Source organism: Emydura macquarii, unplaced genomic scaffold (genome assembly GCF_026122565.2).
Source record: "Emydura macquarii macquarii isolate MOO-44397 ecotype Brisbane River unplaced genomic scaffold, CSIRO-AGI_Emac_v2 contig_3506, whole genome shotgun sequence".
Lineage (NCBI taxonomy): Eukaryota > Metazoa > Chordata > Testudines > Chelidae > Emydura > Emydura macquarii.
In genome coordinates this window covers 4,475,261-4,495,554 of record NW_027133643.1, presented here as the reverse complement: position 1 = coordinate 4,495,554, position 20,294 = coordinate 4,475,261, and the positions used below count along the sequence as shown (strand labels likewise).

The window sequence follows — 20,294 nt, the reverse complement described above, 5'->3', positions numbered from 1 at the left end:
AAGGGCACTATAAACAGCATTATGAACTTGAACCTCATCTTAGAAAGATCAATAGAAATGGGAAAACAGTATACTTGTGTTTCACTGACTTCCAAAAAAACTTTGAGAGAACCACTACAAATTTCTCAATATATTAAGATCGGTAGGGACCAACAAACTCCAAGTAATAAAGCAATTATAACTGGAATCAGAAGGCAATTACATTGGGAGATTAAAATGGAAAATCTAATAAAGGTCAAGAGAGGTGTGAGACAACATGGAATAAAGTCGGTGACATTACACAACATTTATGGCAAGTATTTGATTAAATTAATAGAAGAAATAGAAGGCTTTAAGATTAATGGAAAATGGGTGAATAATATTTGCTATGAAGATGACAGTGCTATTGACTGATTCAGAAGAAGGTCTAATGAAGTTAGTGGAGATTATATATGAATATAGCAAAGAATGTGACCTAGAGTTGAATGTGGACAAGACAAAAATTATAGGTGTATCAATGATCCTGGGAAAACATGCAAGATTCCAGTGAATGGCACAGCTGTACAGCAAGTGAGAAATTACTGCTGTTTACAACGAGAGTCCTGCAGCACTTTAAAGACTAACAAATTTAATTTCTGCAGGCATAAGCTTTCGTGGGCTGCAATCCACTTCGTCAGATGCCACGAAAGCTTATGCCTGCAGAAATTAAATTTGTTAATCTTTAAAGTGTTACAGGACTCTCGTTGTTTTTGCTGTATACAGACTAACATGGCTACCCCTCTGGAACGTATTGCTATTTAGGAAGTATCATTATAGAAGATAGAAGATTGGATACTGAAGTCAACACTAGAACAGCTACAACAAAATACATTCTGAAAGAATAAACATCTGATGAGAAGGGACAAGAATCTGAAGACTAAATTCCAACTCATAAAAAACTTATATTTGGTCTGTGTTAAATTACAACTGTAAACCATGGACATTCAATCAACAGATAATAATGAAACTACAATCCTTCTAATTATGGTGTGATAGAAGAATTCAGAAAATATCATAGATAAAGCACATAACCAGCTAAAAAGTAGTGGAGATTATTGGAACTCAGTAAAAGTTAGAGATTTTATAACAAAGTTTTGATTTCAGGGAACATTTTAAGAAGTTCAGCTTGCGATGCAAGTTTACAGGTACTGGAGGAGAAAACTGATGACAGAAGAACACGAGGCAGAAAAAGATGATCTTGGATGGATGTAGCGGCTGCTGACGCATCGGACTTAATGGGGGACACCCCACTTTGTATGGACTTATTTACTCCATTTGTTAAAACCCCCAAAAAGTAACCCATAAACATACTCAGTGACGCTCCCCCATTCCCATATACTCCCTTGTACCCTTTAACGCCTACACCATCACCCCCCCATCCGGGACCCCGCAGATTATCCGTCGTTATTCTCCCCGGACTTCCAGCCACTCCCCTCACCTCCCGATAACCTGCACATAGTCCCTGGATGTTATATAACTTTGCCCCTTTAAAAATCTATGGGTTACCTGTTTGTTATTTTTTCTGAAATATTTTCTCAATAAAAACTTTCAATCTTGTGTGGATCAAAAGGACTATTCATCCACAAAGAGATTAGCAGACGATGGTACAGAATGGGCTACCATGGTTGCAAACCTCGAGTACTGGAAAGGCCAATTAGAAGAACTAGCGAGTTACTAGCACCTGCCAGCAAGAGGGAGCAAGTTGTTTTAAGAACAAAGATCAGTTTGATAGTCTTTGGTTACTCTAAGTGTTTTTGTAACTCACTTCACCTTCTGTGTACCAGAAGCCTAGCCTAGCAAATTCACAACAATCACATCAGTTTCAATGATACAATGAATAATCGATAATGAAGAGAATTGGACTACTTATGTGCTTAAAGTTAAGCACGTGCTCAAGTGCTCTGATAGATTAGGCCAGTGTACTCATCACCTTGCAGGATCAAGCCTGTAATGAGTATCTTTTCTCCCAGCAACCTGTCAGATGTGGAGGGAGAATGGGTTGAAATTTTGCAGGCATAGTAACAGCAGCCTCTCATATCCCCAAAATCCTCTGTAGAAGTGGCAGGAGCTCCCCACACTCACTCAACCCAAATTAGTATTTGTGTGGCTTCCACCCTGCACACAGAGCCATTTACTGGTGTGATTATTGTCAGTTTCAGGGCAACTGCACCTGCATTCCCACTCCGTGGTCCACTCCAGGAATGCTGCTCAGTGAGGTCTCAGCTCTCTAGACGTCATCTGTCTCTGGGCAGGGACCCTTGTCCCACTCCCTTCTGCAGGGGGTTTTAAGGCTGCCAAGCCCCGGGTTATACACTAATATCCCCAGCAAGGCACTCCGTCTAAAGGCCAGCACCTGGGCTATGCTTTCTTTCTGAAGACAATGACAGTGTTTTTACCAGTGACCATGCAGCTTTCTCAGCAGAGAACATTTTTTTTGGTCTTAAAATAAAAGCATGTCAAAAACAATAAAAAGTTCCTACACACACACGCTAAAACCTTACCAGAGGTCACCCATCAGTCTTATGGGGCTCTAATAAGCCAAGTCTTTCCAACCTTTCCACAAGGGTTGGTGCCCCCTTGGACAGAGGGTCCTGCCCATTTGCTGGATCAGTACGTAGGACCTATTTCAGTTCAGCTTTTTATACCAAAAGAGTCTCTGGAAAACCCAGTTTGAAGGAGTATATGCAAACAGCCCAAGAGGTGGTGCTTTTGAGTTGTTTACATATTCTGGGTTATTACCTCCCAGTGTTTTTAGTTCCGGGAGGAGTTGTGATAACCCGCCCACAGACAGTAGAACAGAATCATACATAATCCATTCATAAATTTAGTACAATGGTCCCCAAAAATACTGCACAGGATTGCAATATCTGTCAGTTACCCACTGACTGGCAAATCACTCACACATGGACATGGACACCCTATTCCCAACAGTGACAACCAATTATCTCCCTCTATTACACACAGTGATCCTCTTAGTAGACTTAAGAAGATGTCAGATCTTTCATTTTAAAACACGCATAGATTCTGCAAAAGTTGATGCGACTTGCCTGGAATGACTTTCACTCTGGGCAAGTAGACTTCTCAAGTCCTTGTTTGAGTAAACCCAAAGAAAATTCAGGTTAACTCTAATAAAATAAGGATCTAACAGTAGCCTTGGCATTCACAGTAAACCCTACAATTCATCATTAACTTATTGCTTGGTGGCTAAGTGATCCAAGGACACAGAATTCACATATATTCAGAGCACAGTACTACACAAGGATACATGCAGTGAAGGATTTGAGGTGTGAATTAAAGCTAGATTATCAACCTCATCTCTGAAGCCAAAGTGCAACAAATAAAAAGTGAAGTCTCCCATTAAACAGACTTTTAAAAAAGAAATAAAATGATTTACCTCTTCAAGTTTCTTTTCAATCTCTTTAAAGACAAGATGGGCCTTAAATCCTTCAACAGCTGCACTGGTGGGAATAGCCTGGATGCGTTGGGTGCTGAAATGAAAGGAAACCACTCATATACATTACTTAGGCTGTCTGTCATCGCAAAGTAAACTCAAGTTATCTACACTCAAGTTAGCATCGCTCAAATGAGAACAGCCATACTACAAAGTAACACACGAGCTGCACAGAGTGATTATGTTAGCACCTGACAAGTTATGGAAACTCAAGCTGTAGCCTATACCCTGACAGGCTAGTCGACTAGAATTAAAAGCGCCATCACACTCAAGTTAAGTGGGTGGGGATGGAGATGGGACTTGAGCTATAATGCAAGTAAACTCTGCCACAATAACACTACATATGTATAAACCAACCTGTCAATTTTTCTAGACAAGGCTAAAAGTGAAAACAAGGGACAATATACTCTAGCAAGTCTCCTACCAAAATCTTTTTATTTTTATGGACTGGCATATTTTGGCACAATCACTGTTCATATTAGTAATTTAAAACTATATATAAAGTTATAAAAATAAAAACAGTTTGGAATTGTTTTACAGGATCAGACCAATTACACCTTTACAACAGTATAGCATTCTACATCCCTGGCCAAAACTGGATGAGCCACAGAAAGGTATAAAACTTCTACAATGCATTTAAATATGTGTATTATACAATGAGGGAATTTCTCTGTGACCCCACCTGATAGTCAGTTCACCAGTGAAAACTTGATGACCCTGACATCTACTATCAATACTTTTATTCATATAGATATACTATTTTTAATATTACTAAATTCTTGGCCTCTATAATCCTGTGACAGAGTTCCTCAGAATAATTACCTGATTAATTTTTTAAAAATACATTTTCTTTGTTCCCTTTTAATTTTTACCACCCCATTTTACTATAGGACCAGAAAAATATTAAAACCCAACTAGACTTCCATATATCTTTAATTAATTTATATACCTGTAGCATATCTTTTCTTACTCTTCTCATCTGAATTAAGAAATTCTATATCCTTTGATCTCTCTTTGTATGGAAACTCCCTCATATGTCTATAATCCCAATTATCTCTCTGTTGAAAGAACATGTATACAAATGCTTGTTCCTAAACACGGGTTATTTTATACCTTCAGTACCATTTTTAAACAACAATTATTGCAAAAATATTGTACAAGCATGAACACCAACCCCAATTCCTATGCAAATATTCCACAACTGTCATCACCAAAGCCATCAAAGATCTACCTCACTGTCAAAATCTATTATGGGGATTATTAAATCCTTCCCAGTAAACAAACTTTAATAAGTAGTAACAAACCTTACACTGCATTGATTTTGAAACAGGCATCTCTATTGCCAGTAGGGATGGAAATCCTGACCCCCTTCAAGACAATGGCAAAACTCCATTAAGTAAGAACTCAAAAGAAAAATATCAGGAGCTTGCTAGTTTAAAAACAAAATCCCACTCACATGTTTTCTGTGAAATTAAGATTTTCTACTACAGTACTAAAAATAAGTGCTCTTGAACAAAATAGAGATGAAGCTACTCTGTTTTATTCCGTATTGCTTGTCCAAATGACAATTATTTGTATGTCTAAACAAATAAAAAGAAAGCTGGTAAAAATCTATGGCTACTGACCACATTACTTAGGAACTGTAAAAGTGACCCGCCCATGCAGACTGGAGCATTTTGAATTGCTAAAGCTTTCATGCTGCTTTATGGCAATTTAATTGCATTTTTTAAAAGTCTGGAGTTTTAAAAGAATTATATCAAAGTATCAGTACCAGTTTTTCATATCCCTTTTCCCTTTAATTAATTTAGCATTTTGGACATGGAGACAAATACTTATGAGAACACAATTAAGGAGGAAAAAAACAGCTATCCTGACCAACGCCAAAACCACAGGGAAAGTTTAAATAGACTGCAGAAAAAGTAGCTGCACATAAATATTGAGGAAGAGTTCTGCATACAGGAACTGCATTTTTTCCTGCAGTAATGGAGCAAACATATTCCAAACAATCTATTTAATAGGGTACTGAAAAAACTGTACTGTATGTGCAAATTCAGCCAATTATATGCACATTTTCTTTTCAGCACTATCAAACTGGATCTACCACATTTAAACATTTCATCCTACTTAAGCTGTACTCAAACAGAAAATCTCTGTCTTCTAAAATATAATGCTACCTCTTCTCTGATGATCTTTATATACAGATTTATATAAACACAAATAGATGAAAGCTCACCTTGCAGCTTCAGGAAAACCCATTCTGTACAATGTTACAACTACAGCACCACCAAGGCCTATGTTATGTTGCAGAGCAACCTTTGCACCAGGAACTTGTCTCTTCCCAGCTTCACCTCTTAGCTGCCAGCAGAGTTCAGCACACTGAGCCAGACCTAAACAATCAAACACAGAGAAGGCAGATTTTAAAACATTTCAGCTACTGCAATAGCAACAAATACAATAAGGTTTATATCATATTACCACTTCAGCAAATTAAAGTTTAAAGAATCCTAGTTACCAAAATCCTAAGAAGCAAGCATATCTTAAGGGTTTTGTCTTGTTTTTTTTAAACAGAAACTTTAAAAAGTCATTGCATTTGCTAGAGACACAAGGTGAGTGAAGTTGATATCTTTTATGGGACCAGCTTCTGTTGGTGAAAGACACAATCTTTCGAGTTTACACAGAGCTCTTCTTCAGCCCAATCTTGAAGAAGAGCTCTGCATAACCGCAAAAGCTTGCATCTCTCACCAACAGAAGCTGGTCCAATAAAAGATATTAGCTCACCCCATGCCTCGCTACTCTCCTGGGACAGACACGGGTACAACAACACTGCATACTCCATTTGCTGAAATCTAATTTGAAAACAGATTAAGGTACACTATCATATCAAACAAGATTTTGGACTTTGCTCATTCACCCTTGGACTAGAAGAAAGATTTTTAACTATGACAAGAGATCATATCTGAATATCCATCTACAACTGATTGTAGAACAGAATAATCAAAATTCACCAAATCAAAATTCACCCAAATTCACTGCCACCTCACCTTCAAACAATCATCTGAAGAAGGAAGTGTGGTAAAGCCAGACCAGACGGCTACAAAAGGGTATACTATTTGAGTCCAGGGTGGGTGCCCACCCACTGCTAAAAGCCCCTCCCCCAGCCTAGGGGGAGGAGCCACTGGATCCAGGACTCAACCGATTGCAGGGGGCAACAAATGAGAAAACAAGAAGAGGTGTGAGGGTCAAAGGGTCAAACGAAGGGAACCAGAAGGGGACACTGAGCAGAGAGTACCGGACAGCGCCCACTGCTCCCAGAAGCTGTCAAAGGAACCGGCGGATGCCACCCAGAGGAACTCTGCCCGGATGCGTGAGTGCACAAGGGAACGGAAGTAGGCCCCACAGTCGCTACAAAAGGGTATACCAGGGGTGGTATGTGAGCCCTAGACTGCTGAAGGCCCTTTTCCCTGCAGGCAGAGCAGAGGTTACTGCAGGTCAATTAGAGACACCTGGACTCAATTAAGGGCCACTCCAGGTCCACTTAAACCCTGCCTTCCCTAAAGGGAAGGGGAATAGAGAAAGAAGCTACCAGAAGGCTAGCAGCATCCTCCTCTCCTGCATCCTACATGCCAGAGCTTGAGGCTGGGACTGGCTCAAATCTTCCAGGATCAAGAAGAGGTCCTGGCTCCCCATGTCAGCAAATGACTCGGTTTCCTGCTCCGCATTGTCCTCCAACTTGACCTCCTCATCCAAGACTTCTTTGTCGGGGCTGAGTCCAGTGATCACTGCCCCTGAGCCCATGGAGGTATCCACAGGTGTCTTGGGATTGGAGGTCGGGTCGTCACCAAGGATGGCTTCCAGCTTCTTAAAGAAGCAGCAGGTTTTTGGCTCTGCACCAGAGCGATGGTTTGACTTCCTAGCCTTTTGGCAACCCTGCCACAGCTCCTTGATTTTTGCATGGCATCGCAGCGTGTCCCGTTCATAGCCCTTCCCTGCCATTAAACAAGAAATTTGACCACAAGTATAGTAGTTCCTTTAGCTGGAGTGGAGCTGGAACTGCACGGCCTCCTCTCCCCAAATATCAATCAGATCCAGAAGCTCTAGTGTGCTCCAAGCAAGAGAGGGTTTGGTGCATGGAGCTGCCATGCGAGTTCTCCACACCAACCAAGCAGGAAGTGGAATTTCAAAAATTCCTGGGAATTTAAAGGAGATGGGGCAGATGGTTGCAGGGCAGTGGAGTTCAAACTGAAGGCCAGAGCAGTCAGGTTGGGCATTGTGGGACACTTCCTGGAGGCTATTTACTGTGACATAACCAACCATGGTGTCTACATTGATGCTTTGTCACTAAAAGTTTGGCCCAAAAAGCTCTATGCCTCTCCCTGAGGTGGTTTTATTTTGTTGCAAAATCAGGGGAGTTGGGTCGGGGGTTGGGAGTTTCAGTGTGTACACCATTGTTTTGGCGCAAAATGCTGACTTTGGTTGACAAAGTCTGTAGTGTAGACCAAGCCATAGTTTGAATGGCACAAGTTTCTGGAGAAGAGGGAGAGAGAAGTCACATCAAGTCCTGGGCATTGCAAACCGTGTCCCCAATAATGTCACATTGTTGGGAAGGAGAAGGAGGCAGATTTATTTAAGCTATCCCAGGGAACAGATCATTTTAGGAATATTTAAAGGGAACAGAAGAGCAGTTTGTAACCAAGATATGTTTTCCCTGATTTTAATTTTTTTCAATCAGAAAGAGAATCAAGACAAGCATGAACACATAAGCAAATACTCTACATACATTATTAAAGAATGAAAAATACTTATTTACAACAAATCAAATACAACGTAAACATGTGCTTCTAAATATTGATACCCTACTACAAGTGTTCATGTTCTGATTTATTTGGAATGCTTCCCACCCCCACAGTTTTTCTAACTCCCTTTAACCAACCCTCTCAGTCATGAACGATCAAATTACACACTTTTTACAGAATCAATTGCTGAAAATTCATTCTCTACAGATATTTAGACTGAGGTAAGTTACCTCAGAAGTTTCCCTCTTCTCCAATCATACTAACAACTGCTCTACTTGTTTCCAAATAGGGTAATCATTAGAATACTTAAATAAAATTAATTTAGATCCAAGAATCATACTGTCTGAAAATAAATGTAGTAGGTCATAGAACCAGTGGTATGTTGCTGGGAATAGCCAGCCGATCTAACTGAAAACTGAACATCTGATGCAAACCCTAAATAAATATTTTGAAATCCCCAGCCCAGATAGGAATGGCTTTAACTATAGCTAAACATCAGAATACTGAAATGTAACAGTTAAAATTAAAACCTCCCTAATTAGACTTGTAAGGAACAAGAATATGGGGAGATAGTTACCCAAATTCCACCCAATAGGGGGTTAAATTATGCAGCAAATTATTTAAAGGCAAAATTCAGTTCTGTGTTACACTGGGTTCAATTAAGACTCAAAGAATTTAGAAACAACACTGGAGTTAAACCAAAGTTAGGGATCTAAATCAGACCGTAAGGATTTAAGTTCTGGTAACCCTAACTCTAAGCCTCAGTTATTTTACAAGACAAATATATGGTCCCATTAGTACAAATAAAAACAAATAGGAAGTATCTGCTCAAGATTAGGATCACAGGCATTCACAAGTCAGGGCGGAAAGACAATGGGAAAACTTGCATTTGATCACACTATGTCTGATTCAAGCCAATACTACTGACCCCTTACTAAGCACTAAGTTATTTTACAAATTGAATCTACATTTTAAAAGGTATAATAGTAAACAGAAGAATTAGGACATCTCCAGCTGATGTGGGTATAATGAAAGTTCAAAACTTTAGAGCAAGGAATATAAATATCCTGTATGAACTGCATGGGAAATTAGGATAGTGAAATAGTAGCAAACGGTGGCTCTCATATGTGAGTTACAAGAATTTTCTTTTACTTCCTTAAGTTTTCTCACAGGTTAGAGGTTTATTACAGGAGTGGGTGGGTGAGGTTCTGTGGCTTGCATCGTGCAGGAAGTCAGACTAGATGATCATATTGGTCCCTTCTGACCTTAAAGTCTATGAGTCTATGAATCATGTAACACCACAGAAATGGTCTTAAGATTTACATTTTAAGCATCTTGCATTTAAATTATAACTGGACAGATCTTCAAAGAAGGGTTACAACATTTACAAATATAATATAAATATTATGGTAAACACATGGGTATGAAATAACCACATCTTGTTATGTTATGTGCAATATGCTTTCCTATATACATATGGAAAACATTTAATGTAACCCATTAAAGTGTTACAATCCGGAGAGAAAATACAGATGGTCTTAAAAACTGAAATAATTTAAAAAAAAAAAAAAAGTTGGGATATGTCTTGCTAAAATGGCACTTCTAACACCACAGGCATTAAACTTCTGAGAAAGACTGCTGAAGAATGAAACTGGAAATTTCAAAGGAATGTATGAAAAAACTGGTTGAAGTCTGAGATTTAAATTACTTGCATAAACATAAGAGGCTTCTGGGGACACATTATAATTATATAATGCAGAAGGTAATATTCACCTCACCTAATATTCTTTGAATCCGTTTGTTTGAACAGGCAGCTGGAGACAGACTTTGCATATAAAATAAAACTACAAAATTTTAAAACTAATAGCTTGATTTTGATTGGAGTAGACTCTAATCAGAAAAATATATGTTTATATCTCAATGTAAACTAAATATTCAAGTACTCTCTGCAAAGTACAAACATGTATTTCTAGTATAGTCTATTGAAACAAAAAGAAAGTAGTAAATACTCAGGTCTTGAAAGAAAAATATATATCTTAACTCTGTATGCTTTGTCAACAATATGAACTCTCTCTTGAACATATTTAGTATCTCCAGACAAATAAATTAGGTCTATGCAAAATAGTCCTGTACTCCTAGCTACTAAGTCAAGTGAAAATGGATTTTAATTAAGAAAAACAAATTCTAGCCCATTCCTTTAAAAAAAATGTTCCTTTAATTTAATTTAAAGCAGAAGTTATGTCACCTATTGTCCTCTATTATTTGAACTATTCATTTAGTCAACGAATGAAATAGATATGACAAATACAAAACTCATTATAGCTCAAAGGTGGCAAACAAGAGTAAACTGCATGCTGCATGAAACATTGGACTAAAGTCAAAAGAGTATTTTGACCTTTGCAAGTGAAAAAACAACCAATACCAAGATAACGTCTTACTTACTGGAATGCTTTCTCTGAATAAAAAAAGTCATTAGACAGACACATTATATTCCCAGACCCCAGCATTCCTTCCACACAAATATTTCACTGTTCATAATCATGGATACCTTCAGAACCTGATGGAGAAATTAAGTTTCCACATGCAGATCTCAAAATCATTAGAAATACAATATCTATATTTGCATTACCTGTGGCACCCAATGGGTGTCCTTTTGAAATCAAACCACCACTGGGGTTTATCACCCATTTTCCACCGTAAGTATTGTCTCCTCTATCAATCAGCTCCCCTGCTCTTCCTATAAAATAGTATTTAACAAGGGGAAAAAGGTTGTAAAAAAATCACCTTATGGTACATTTCTTAATCTTACTGTTACTACTGGACATTATTTCATATATTTTGTGTCAGCCAAAACCAGGAAAATTTAGTGCATAAAACTTCTGGAACACATATGTGAAATAACCAAATAATATGAACACTAACTGCTTACATTGCTTGGAGAAAGGGTCTTAATTTGCTTCCACTGCCCATCAAATATACATTTTAGTACACTATATAAGCTTTTCAGTTTATTCAATAACTAATTTAATAAAGGTAGAATTACAATGAAAACAGATTCTGGCCTGGTCTACACTTACCTGGCAATTCAGCGGCAGTCAACAGGAGTTATGCAAGCTACGCAGAGTAGCTTGTGTAACTCCCATTGACTGCTGTGCTTCTGTTCTGCGCAGTGTCTTCACTGCACTGCGCCAACAGGAACCGCGTTCCCGACGACACAGCGCTACACCACTTGAGGGGGTGGCTTTACAGCATCAACTTCTGGATCGATTGAGCGCGTCTTCACTGATCACTCAATTGATCCAGAAAGGTTGATCTGATGGCAGCGACTTTGCCATCGTCAGTGTAGACATACTCTCAGTTATGTTTTTCTCTGTAAATCACAACTGCTTCTGGGAGCTGGGAGTTCAAAGTCTAGGATCAATTAATAAAAGTCTAGGAACAAGGAAGAAGCTTGAGCAGCTGAAAAAGGTGGACCTGAAGCTGAGACACAAATAAGAGAGGAAAGTGAATCAACTCCCCCGCCACCCCACACACACAAACTTCCTTTTAAAAGAACTCTACCCCTGTAACTTGCTAACCACATAATTTTTGCACCAATTATTTGTGATGCATTAATTTGCCTTTTGATATTCCTTTAGACTGCCACATAGAGTCATTGGTCCAAATACAGTTTTAAATGTATGTTTATTTTTGACTTTGAGTATTTTGCTTTTGTTCACCCTTATGAAGTTGCAGAATAATGCTCTTAGCATATAGGATAGATTCATGCAATAAAGCAGCAATAATGTTTGTAACAACCAGGAAAGTTACAAGACATGTTTAATGTCCATTTTAATACATTAAAATTCTTCAAATTAATGTTCTTACCTTCAGCACAAAGTCCTAGAGCTTCATAAGTAATGAGCTCATTAACTGAGAAACAATCATGGAGTTCAATGACATCCACATCTGTAGGTTTCAGACCTACTTTGGAAAAACATCTTTTTGCAGCTTCTTTAGTCATATCATAGCCAACCTACAATAAAGCATGAGTTACACAGCTCAAGACTTTAGAATATGCTTGGTGCGCTACATTCATGTTCTTTTAATATGACCTGAATGTGTGCTATAAATGAGCTGGCCTCTAAGAACATAAAAACATAAGAATGGCAATACTGGCTCAGACCAATGGTCTATCTAGCCCAGTATCCTGTCTTCCGACAGTGGCCAATGCCAAGTGCTTCAGGGGTAACGAACAGAACAGGTAATCATCAAATGATACATCCAGTTACCCATGCCCAGATTCTATAAGTTTCAATCTATTCTAATATTAATGTGCCTTATACTGCAGCCTTAGATTTTCATTATGTGGTATAATATTTGCAGCAAGAAATCTGAAATTCTGAATTTCATTGTAGGAGTATTTTAAGTGATGGCTCCCCTCCGTTCCTCCTTCACTCATTCTCACCACATGTAAAAGTAAACTCAACCAAAATTATTTAGTCATTAAAGGCAAGATATATTGCTGGTATAAATGGGTACAATTCCATAGATGTCAGAATAATTGCAAATGCTTATGTCAGTTGAAAGTTTGGCCTCAAATCTGTTAGCAAGTAACCTGTGCCACTGCTGCCAGCCATCTTTGAATTTAATGCTAATAGTCTGATTAGAAAATATTGAATTTCTGGAATGTATTAATTTGATTTGTACCTAATGGGCCAGATTTAGCCCTCAATTACCCCCATGCAACCCCACTGACTTCAATGAGATGAATTACTATGGGGTAGATTCTCAGATGGTGAAAACTGGCACAGCTCCATTGACTTATGCTATAAAGGACAAAACTTGGTCCTTACATAAACAGACAAACTCTTACTAGAATTCCAGGTGCCAATAACCTCAAACTTTTGAGAAAGCTCTAGATTCAGACTTTGCACTTTAGGCCTACCTCTGGGTTCAACTTAATCAAACTAGCAATGCTCACCACACATTGGGTGGTTAAGTGGGTTTCAGGTTAATAACCCTTCTGTTGAAAAGAAAATAAGATACATGAGTTCAAGTCACAAACAGATTAGTCAATGATTGCTGCAACTGCCTCACAATTTTTATGTTCTCTTCTTAATTTGGTGTTCTAAACAACTTTAAAAAGTGCAGTGTACCAGTAAACTTTTTATAATTTTACACTTAATACATATACATACATATAATGTTTTCCTAGCATTACTCCAGGATTGCATCTTTTGTCCTAGAAGCCTATTTTTTTTTTTTTTAAAGTGTACAGTTCATAGATTATTTTTATTTCATAGTGAAGTACAATGGATGTGCTATTTGAATATTTTATCATGGAAACATCTGTAGTAATAGGATCAATGTGCATAAGAATGTGGGGAGCAGGGGGAAAGAAAAAATTTAAACCTACCGCCTTAATACAACTGTTCTCCTCAAATGTACTTGAAAGATCAGTGACCATCTCTTGGGCCACAATTTCTACTGCTTTTGACTCCAATCCATGCTTTCTCACAAACTCTTCACTAGCTAAAACCACAGCTGCAGCGCCATCAGATGTTGGGCTAATTGAAAGTAAAACAATTATTTACTCATTGCACGGCATTAACAGTGATTTTCCAGACAAAGAGCACTATTCGTGTCCGTAGCAACTGATATGTAACCAAATTAGATCTATAAACTATTCCAAAGGTGTTTGCTGACATCACCTTTCCATCAAAAAGTTGGTTGAACTTTTCTAGCAAAATCTTTTATTGAAACAGTTTTCTTCAATTAAAATAACATATTGCTCAAATTTCTATTAGAAATATTGCTGAACTGGGTGACTTTGGAAAATTTCTTTCATGGCTGGACAGGAAAGGTGGCAGTGAGGGAAAAACCTTGTTAAACAGCAGCAGAAATGCACGACTATGCAGGGCCTGAGAAATATCTGAAAACAGGAAAATGAGGTATACTTTAGCCTAGCGAGTTATATTTTAAGGATTATCTACATTTAGAGCAAAATAGGTTGAATTTATTTTTGAGCTTTATTTATTTACATTTTAATTTATAAAATGCATCTAATTACTCTGAAGTCAGATGGTAAGGCATTTGGGGAAAAAAAAGTCTACACCACAGCTTGTAATCTTGTGGCAAATAAAAGTTTGTTTTTAATATAGAGTACTTCAACATTTATTCCTACAAAAGTATCAAAGTTCTGTTCTTACCAACACTGTAAAACAGTCAAAAAATCATAAACTTTGCGAGACTGCAACACTTGATCTAAACTGTACTCCTTTTGGAACTGGGAATACCTAGGAAAAACACATCTTATTTTAGCATAACCTCTGGAAGAAGACATTAATCATAGTTATATCCACTATATTGCTTTCATACTGTAATTTTACAAAGTGTAAGGCACTGAACATAGAATTTATACTGGAGTATTGTTCTCATTGTATATAATGGAAAGTGTCTTGTCTATTTTATACTTTTTTAAAGTTTGAGTTTTACTGTTGTACAATCTCTTTCAAATTTGATTTTCTTGCAATATTTTCATTACCAAAGTATAATACTGAACTCACGGGTTGTTAGTTGAATGGCTATGATTCTTCCATGCAATTTTTCCAAAGTGTTCTTGTTTTGTTCCTGGAAAAAAAAAAAAAAAAGTCAAGCTGTACTGAGAGGCTATAATATTTTCTCAACAATTTATTAACAAGTGCTGTATTCAGTTCAAATTCTTATGGCACTAGCTCTAAAGTCTCTATTATAACAGATTCATTATATTAAGGATTCTTTATAATAAAACTGAGTTTGGGTCAGTAAATGTTTTAATTACAAGATGAGAGATTATCAGCTGGAATTCAGGTAGGTTTAAATAAAGTATTCAACTTGGATATCTAACCCACTCTGTCAAGAAAGCTAATGGCATATTGGGCTGCATTAGGAGGGGCATTCCCAGCAGGTCACAGGAAGTGATTATTCCCCTCTATTCGGCATTGGTGAGGCCGCATTTAGAATATTGTGTCCAGTTTTGGGCCCTCCACTACAAAAAGGATATGGACAAGTTGGAGAGAGTGCAGCGGAGGGCAACAAAAATGATTAGGGGGCTGAAGCACAGGACTTCTGAGGAGAGGCTGAGGGAACTGGGCTTGTTTAGTCTGCAAAAGAGAAGAGTGAGGGGGGATTTGATAGCGGCCTTAAACTACCTGAAAGGGGGTTTCAGGGAGGATGGGGTTAGGCTGTTCTTGGTGGTGGCAGATGACAGAACAAGGAGCAACAGTCTCAAGTTGCAGGATGGGAGGTCTAGGTTGGACATTAGGAAAAAGTTTTTTACTAGGAGGGTGGTGAAGCACTGGAATGGATTACCTAGGGAGGTGGTGGAATCTCCATCCTTAGAGGTTTTTAAGCTGAGGCTTCACAAAGCCCTGGTTGGGATGATATAGCTGAGGTTAGTCCTGCTTTGAGCAGGGGGTTGGACTAGATGACCTCCTGAGGTCCCTTCCAACTCTAATATTCTATGATTCTAAGTCATTAAAAGACACATAGAAAATACAAAAGAGGCTAACAGTAATCAATTTGTTGGCCAAATTTGAACAGGTATGTTTATATATTACTATTTGTACACTGCACAGTAATTTAATTACATTCACATATTGGCTTCTAAATTATTTCCATAAACCAGTCTGAAATAAATTTGAAATACCATATGTTCTACAGCTCATCAGGCAGTAAAATGTGCTGCCAAATAAGAGACTAAGTTTTAGAAGCAATTATGGTGTTGCTATTCTTTTGGATGGTGACAGCTGAAGGAATTGCGGTGGTGGTACTCTGGGAGTCTAAATTGAGATATGGCTAATGCACAGAAGTTGTTGTAAAACAGTTAAGATTGCTACACACAAACCATACCAGGCACAAAATCACAAAAACTAAGAAATTAAAAATTAAGCCACCTTACAGTACATACCTTATATAGACACAAACCTTACACTATCACAACTACTGTACAGCATAGTGTATACACCACAAGTTTAACTTTGTCCCATGAATTCACTTTTCTGAAAATACCCCTTGATCAAGATGCTTGCTTTACTACACTATTAGTTGTGGATGTTGGATACAGTAAGTTACTGTACTTGGTGAAAAGGAAGAAATTCAATAACTGTTTATAATTAGATCCCAAACAAATTTTTCACTCTTTCTAATACATTATTCTGCAATATGATTTTTCACCACAAGTTTGAACAGTACCATATTTCTCCATATGTTCTTTTCCAGCATTTCCAAACAACTGTGATGTTATTGGAGCTGCTGACAAGCCATATTTGTTTACCATCACTTCTATGTGTTTGTCCACTGGATTTGTCCTGTTCATGAACTAAAAGTAAAAATAGTTGTAAATGAAGCAATTGGCAAGCTTAAGGCGAATTATTCCTTTTCTTTATAAACTACAGTATTCCTGCAAAAATAGCATGGACTTTGAGAAAAAGGGTATCTTTTGTAACAGCTCAGGTGGACTGCCTGAGTAGGATTTTTTTTAAATTTCAATAACCTGCCTATTTGTATAAAAGGACAGGTGAGCAGAAGACAGTCAGCAATAACATAACAAAACTGATGCTTCAGTTCTGTGGGTAATAAGTTGCACAGATGAGATTTTATTTATGTTGCAGTCCTTGTTTTTCAGAAATTATTTGATATTTTAAATTTTATTCCCAGATTGAAAAACTAAGTTTAATACTTTTCGAATAATGTTATCACTTAGAAGAATAATGAATTTAAACATTATTGGAAAGTAGAGTTTATATATACTGTGTCAAGGATCACTCTTACCAGTCTATGCAAATAGACTCATGTTGACATCTCTTCCCCACCCATATTTAAGTCATCTGAATACAGGATCTCTACTTCTAAAATAACATGGATTTCCAAGTGTAGGAGGCCATGTATGTCAAAAACCGAAAAACAACTGTGTTATAAGGAGATGGGGTGGGAAAAAGACTTATGGAAGCCCTTTAAAAAAAAATCACACCTTTAGACAGAGGGCATTTGGGGTCTATTGGATTGAGTATAGGGCTGGAAGTCAGAAGACTTGGCTTCTCCCCTCATCCCCACCCCACTAACTGTGCAATTTTAGGCAAGTCACTTTCACCACTCTGTACCTCAGTATTACCATTTGTAATTTTATGCACCTCCCCTCAATTCTGTATTTAATATAGTCTAAGTCAGTGTTTCTCCACCTTTTTGATACCAGGGACTGGTTTGCTGCCTTCCTAAACTGTGTCAAAGAGATCTCAGGGACCAGCAACAGTTCATTGAGAAACATTGATCTAGGTCACATACTGCAGGTGTTAGGAACTATTAGTCTTCCAATAGTGATTAATCTCCTGGGAAACTAATCTGTTTTCTGTGGATACAAGATTTGCACATTTATTTATATTCCCCAATAAACCATTGTAAAAGGTACCTTTATTTACTTTTCCATCAAAATAGTTATTTACTTTAAGCAATCTATGGCTGATGATATCTTAAACTAATTGATGTGTAGATGGGAACCTGGAACTCTTTTATACATTTTAAAGTTTGTACTCCTAAACTACATTCAAAAAAGGTGCAAATACTTTAAAGACACTTACCTTAGCTGTAAGGGATCCCCTTTCCATCTTCTCAAAGCCAAGAGCCAAAGCACAATTTGCCAAACCTTAAAATAAAGGTGACATTTAAAATATGAATAAATGTCTAAAAAACATCATGTATTGTAAATATGAATTTTGCTAAAAATATACAAAAATTGGTACATTTTCATTGCTCTTTTCTTTCACTTCTGAATTTGAGTCAAGTTTGAATGAGAATGGTATTGAGGTTACCCAAATTACTGATGTCAGATAAGGAATGTACCTTACAAAACCAGATTTCTTCATTTCAAACCACAGAATCATTTTAATGCTGAAAGATAAGTTTCTTAACATTGCCACGTGTTCTCACCTCAGCCACAAATACTGAAATAGAGTTAATATTTTGAATTGCAGAAATATCAGGAATATCATGTATCTTCCTCCCTCCCTCACTCCTCAGTTGAAGAGGAGTAGATATAGTATCTTTCAAAAAGAGTTTTTCCTTGAAGTGTTAGTCAAGGGTTTGAGTTATTTAAGTTAACACAATACAAATTTTAAACAGTGACTAAAACTCTCTTTTGCTCTCCGTGGTTCAAGGTTTCAGTCTCTCATGATGCCATAATTACACTAATTTCAGTTCTCCAAAGAGTCATACCAGTAAAACTGAAAATCAAAACCTAATATTTCTAGTTAAAAAAAAAAAAAAAAGGAGCAGAAAAAAACTTGAAAAAAATCATTATATACCAATAAAAAGGTTAAAAGGCTCTCCCCTTTCCTAGATCCTCTTAACTAAGAGAATTTTCAGTGCAGTATTACTTGTTACTTGTAGTGTGGAAAGGAAGGAAGTAATTAATAAAATAAAGAGCTGCAATAAAAAGAAAGAAAAACTGTCTTAAAAGAAACAAACATACATCACCTTCTCACTGTTCTGCTGGTAAGCAAGGAAGGCGGAGAAAATAAGAAAGGAAGGCCTTGCAGAGAGGAAAGCAGCAAGGATAAGCTTCTTCAAACTGGGTTTTTGCTAAAGCTAGCAAGTTAGCTGAAGGTATAGAGAGAGCCAGAAATCTGAAGGTTCTTTGTCAGACCCTAACTGATCATGCTGGAGTTGATTTTCTCTAGGTCTGGCTGATTTGTAAGTATACTGATCACATGCTTATGAATACTTTGTTCTTGTACTGAGTGTAGTGACTGGTTTGGTTTTTTGGCTGTTAGGTATGTTTAGAGCAATTGTATAAAATACCATTTGAGCTCTGGACTTAATAAAGGAATTTATGGTTAAATTAGTATCTAATGTTCTCCCACATTAATAATTTCAAATATTACTAATAATTCCAACATAAATTGTCAATATTTTGTAAAGAAAATGCAGAACAAAAAAAAAGATGAATGTTGCCACTTCCATTAAGTTTTATTCTTAAAAATGAAAGTACATTCATAAAGAAATTTAGATTACTTAAACCGATGTTGCTTAGTGAGTTAGGCTCCTATCCTGCAATCTACTCCAGATGGAGGGATTCCTACTCACACATAGGGCATGACAAAAGTTGATCATTCTAGGCCAGGGGTCGGCAACCTGTGGCACGCATGCCAAACATGGCACATAAGATGATTTTGAGCAGCATGCATCAGGGTTGTATAATTTTGGTGGTGCTGGGCCCATGTCATGTGGGAGGGGGCAGGAGAAGGGAATGGGCTGGGAGGGGGGAGTGGCTGCCGCATGGCGCTGCTTGGGGATGGAGTGGCTCCTCGCCAGGGTGCTGGGCCTATGTCATGTGGAAAAGGAGCGGGGGGAAGACTTGGCACGCCACTTCCCAAAGCTTGCTGACCCCTGTTCTAGGCAATACCCATCATCCTTCCCACTCTGAGGAGGCAGGCATAGAATTTATGTAGCTCTGCCCATGGAAACAGAACAAATGTAATTTACAAAATTTGAAGAATATACTATTCCCTTTCACCCCCATTCGTCTCAGAGAGAGATTTACAAAATTAGTTAATGAATATATACTACATCACTGCTAATTAATTCTAAACTAACATAGCTTACCTCCCTGTATCAGTTGCCGGGCCATGAACAAAGCAGTAGATCCACTGGAACAATTGTTGTTAACATTAATGATAGGAATGCCAGTTAATCCCAAATTGTGATAGATAGCTCGTTGACCACATGTTGAATCACCTTTACAAAGATGAAATATTTAAAAGAAAGTGGAGAGTAGCCTTATAGTAACAAAAATTCCAATGATGTAAGTGTAATGCTATACTTTAATTCTAGAAAAGACACTGCTAAAATCTTTGAAGAGCATATTTTTCCAACTCAACTGATAGCAATAGGTAAACTAAAGTAGCACTTAACATTGTTACAATGCAGTCCAGTCAATATTGCCAGGTTGTGCAAATAACTCTGTAGTACAATACCTGTTCCAGATACATACATTCATGACACTAGAGGAGTTAGTT

General features: G+C 37.6%; 1 protein-coding gene across 1 annotated transcript in view; it reads right to left on the bottom strand.

The window, feature by feature from the left end:
- The window catches only part of SCP2 (sterol carrier protein 2), a 47,394-nt gene that overhangs the window by 8,824 nt on the left and 18,276 nt on the right, over positions 1-20,294 (bottom strand). The window contains exons 4-13 of the mRNA XM_067535522.1: positions 19,882-20,013; positions 17,859-17,923; positions 16,477-16,603; positions 14,811-14,874; positions 14,454-14,540; positions 13,661-13,811; positions 12,130-12,277; positions 10,892-10,999; positions 5,703-5,856; positions 3,413-3,506 (exon numbers count right to left, since the gene is read on the bottom strand). Of these exons, the coding sequence (XP_067391623.1) occupies positions 3,413-3,506; positions 5,703-5,856; positions 10,892-10,999; positions 12,130-12,277; positions 13,661-13,811; positions 14,454-14,540; positions 14,811-14,874; positions 16,477-16,603; positions 17,859-17,923; positions 19,882-20,013 (1,130 nt within the window). The remainder of the gene's footprint in view (positions 1-3,412; positions 3,507-5,702; positions 5,857-10,891; positions 11,000-12,129; positions 12,278-13,660; positions 13,812-14,453; positions 14,541-14,810; positions 14,875-16,476; positions 16,604-17,858; positions 17,924-19,881; positions 20,014-20,294) is intronic.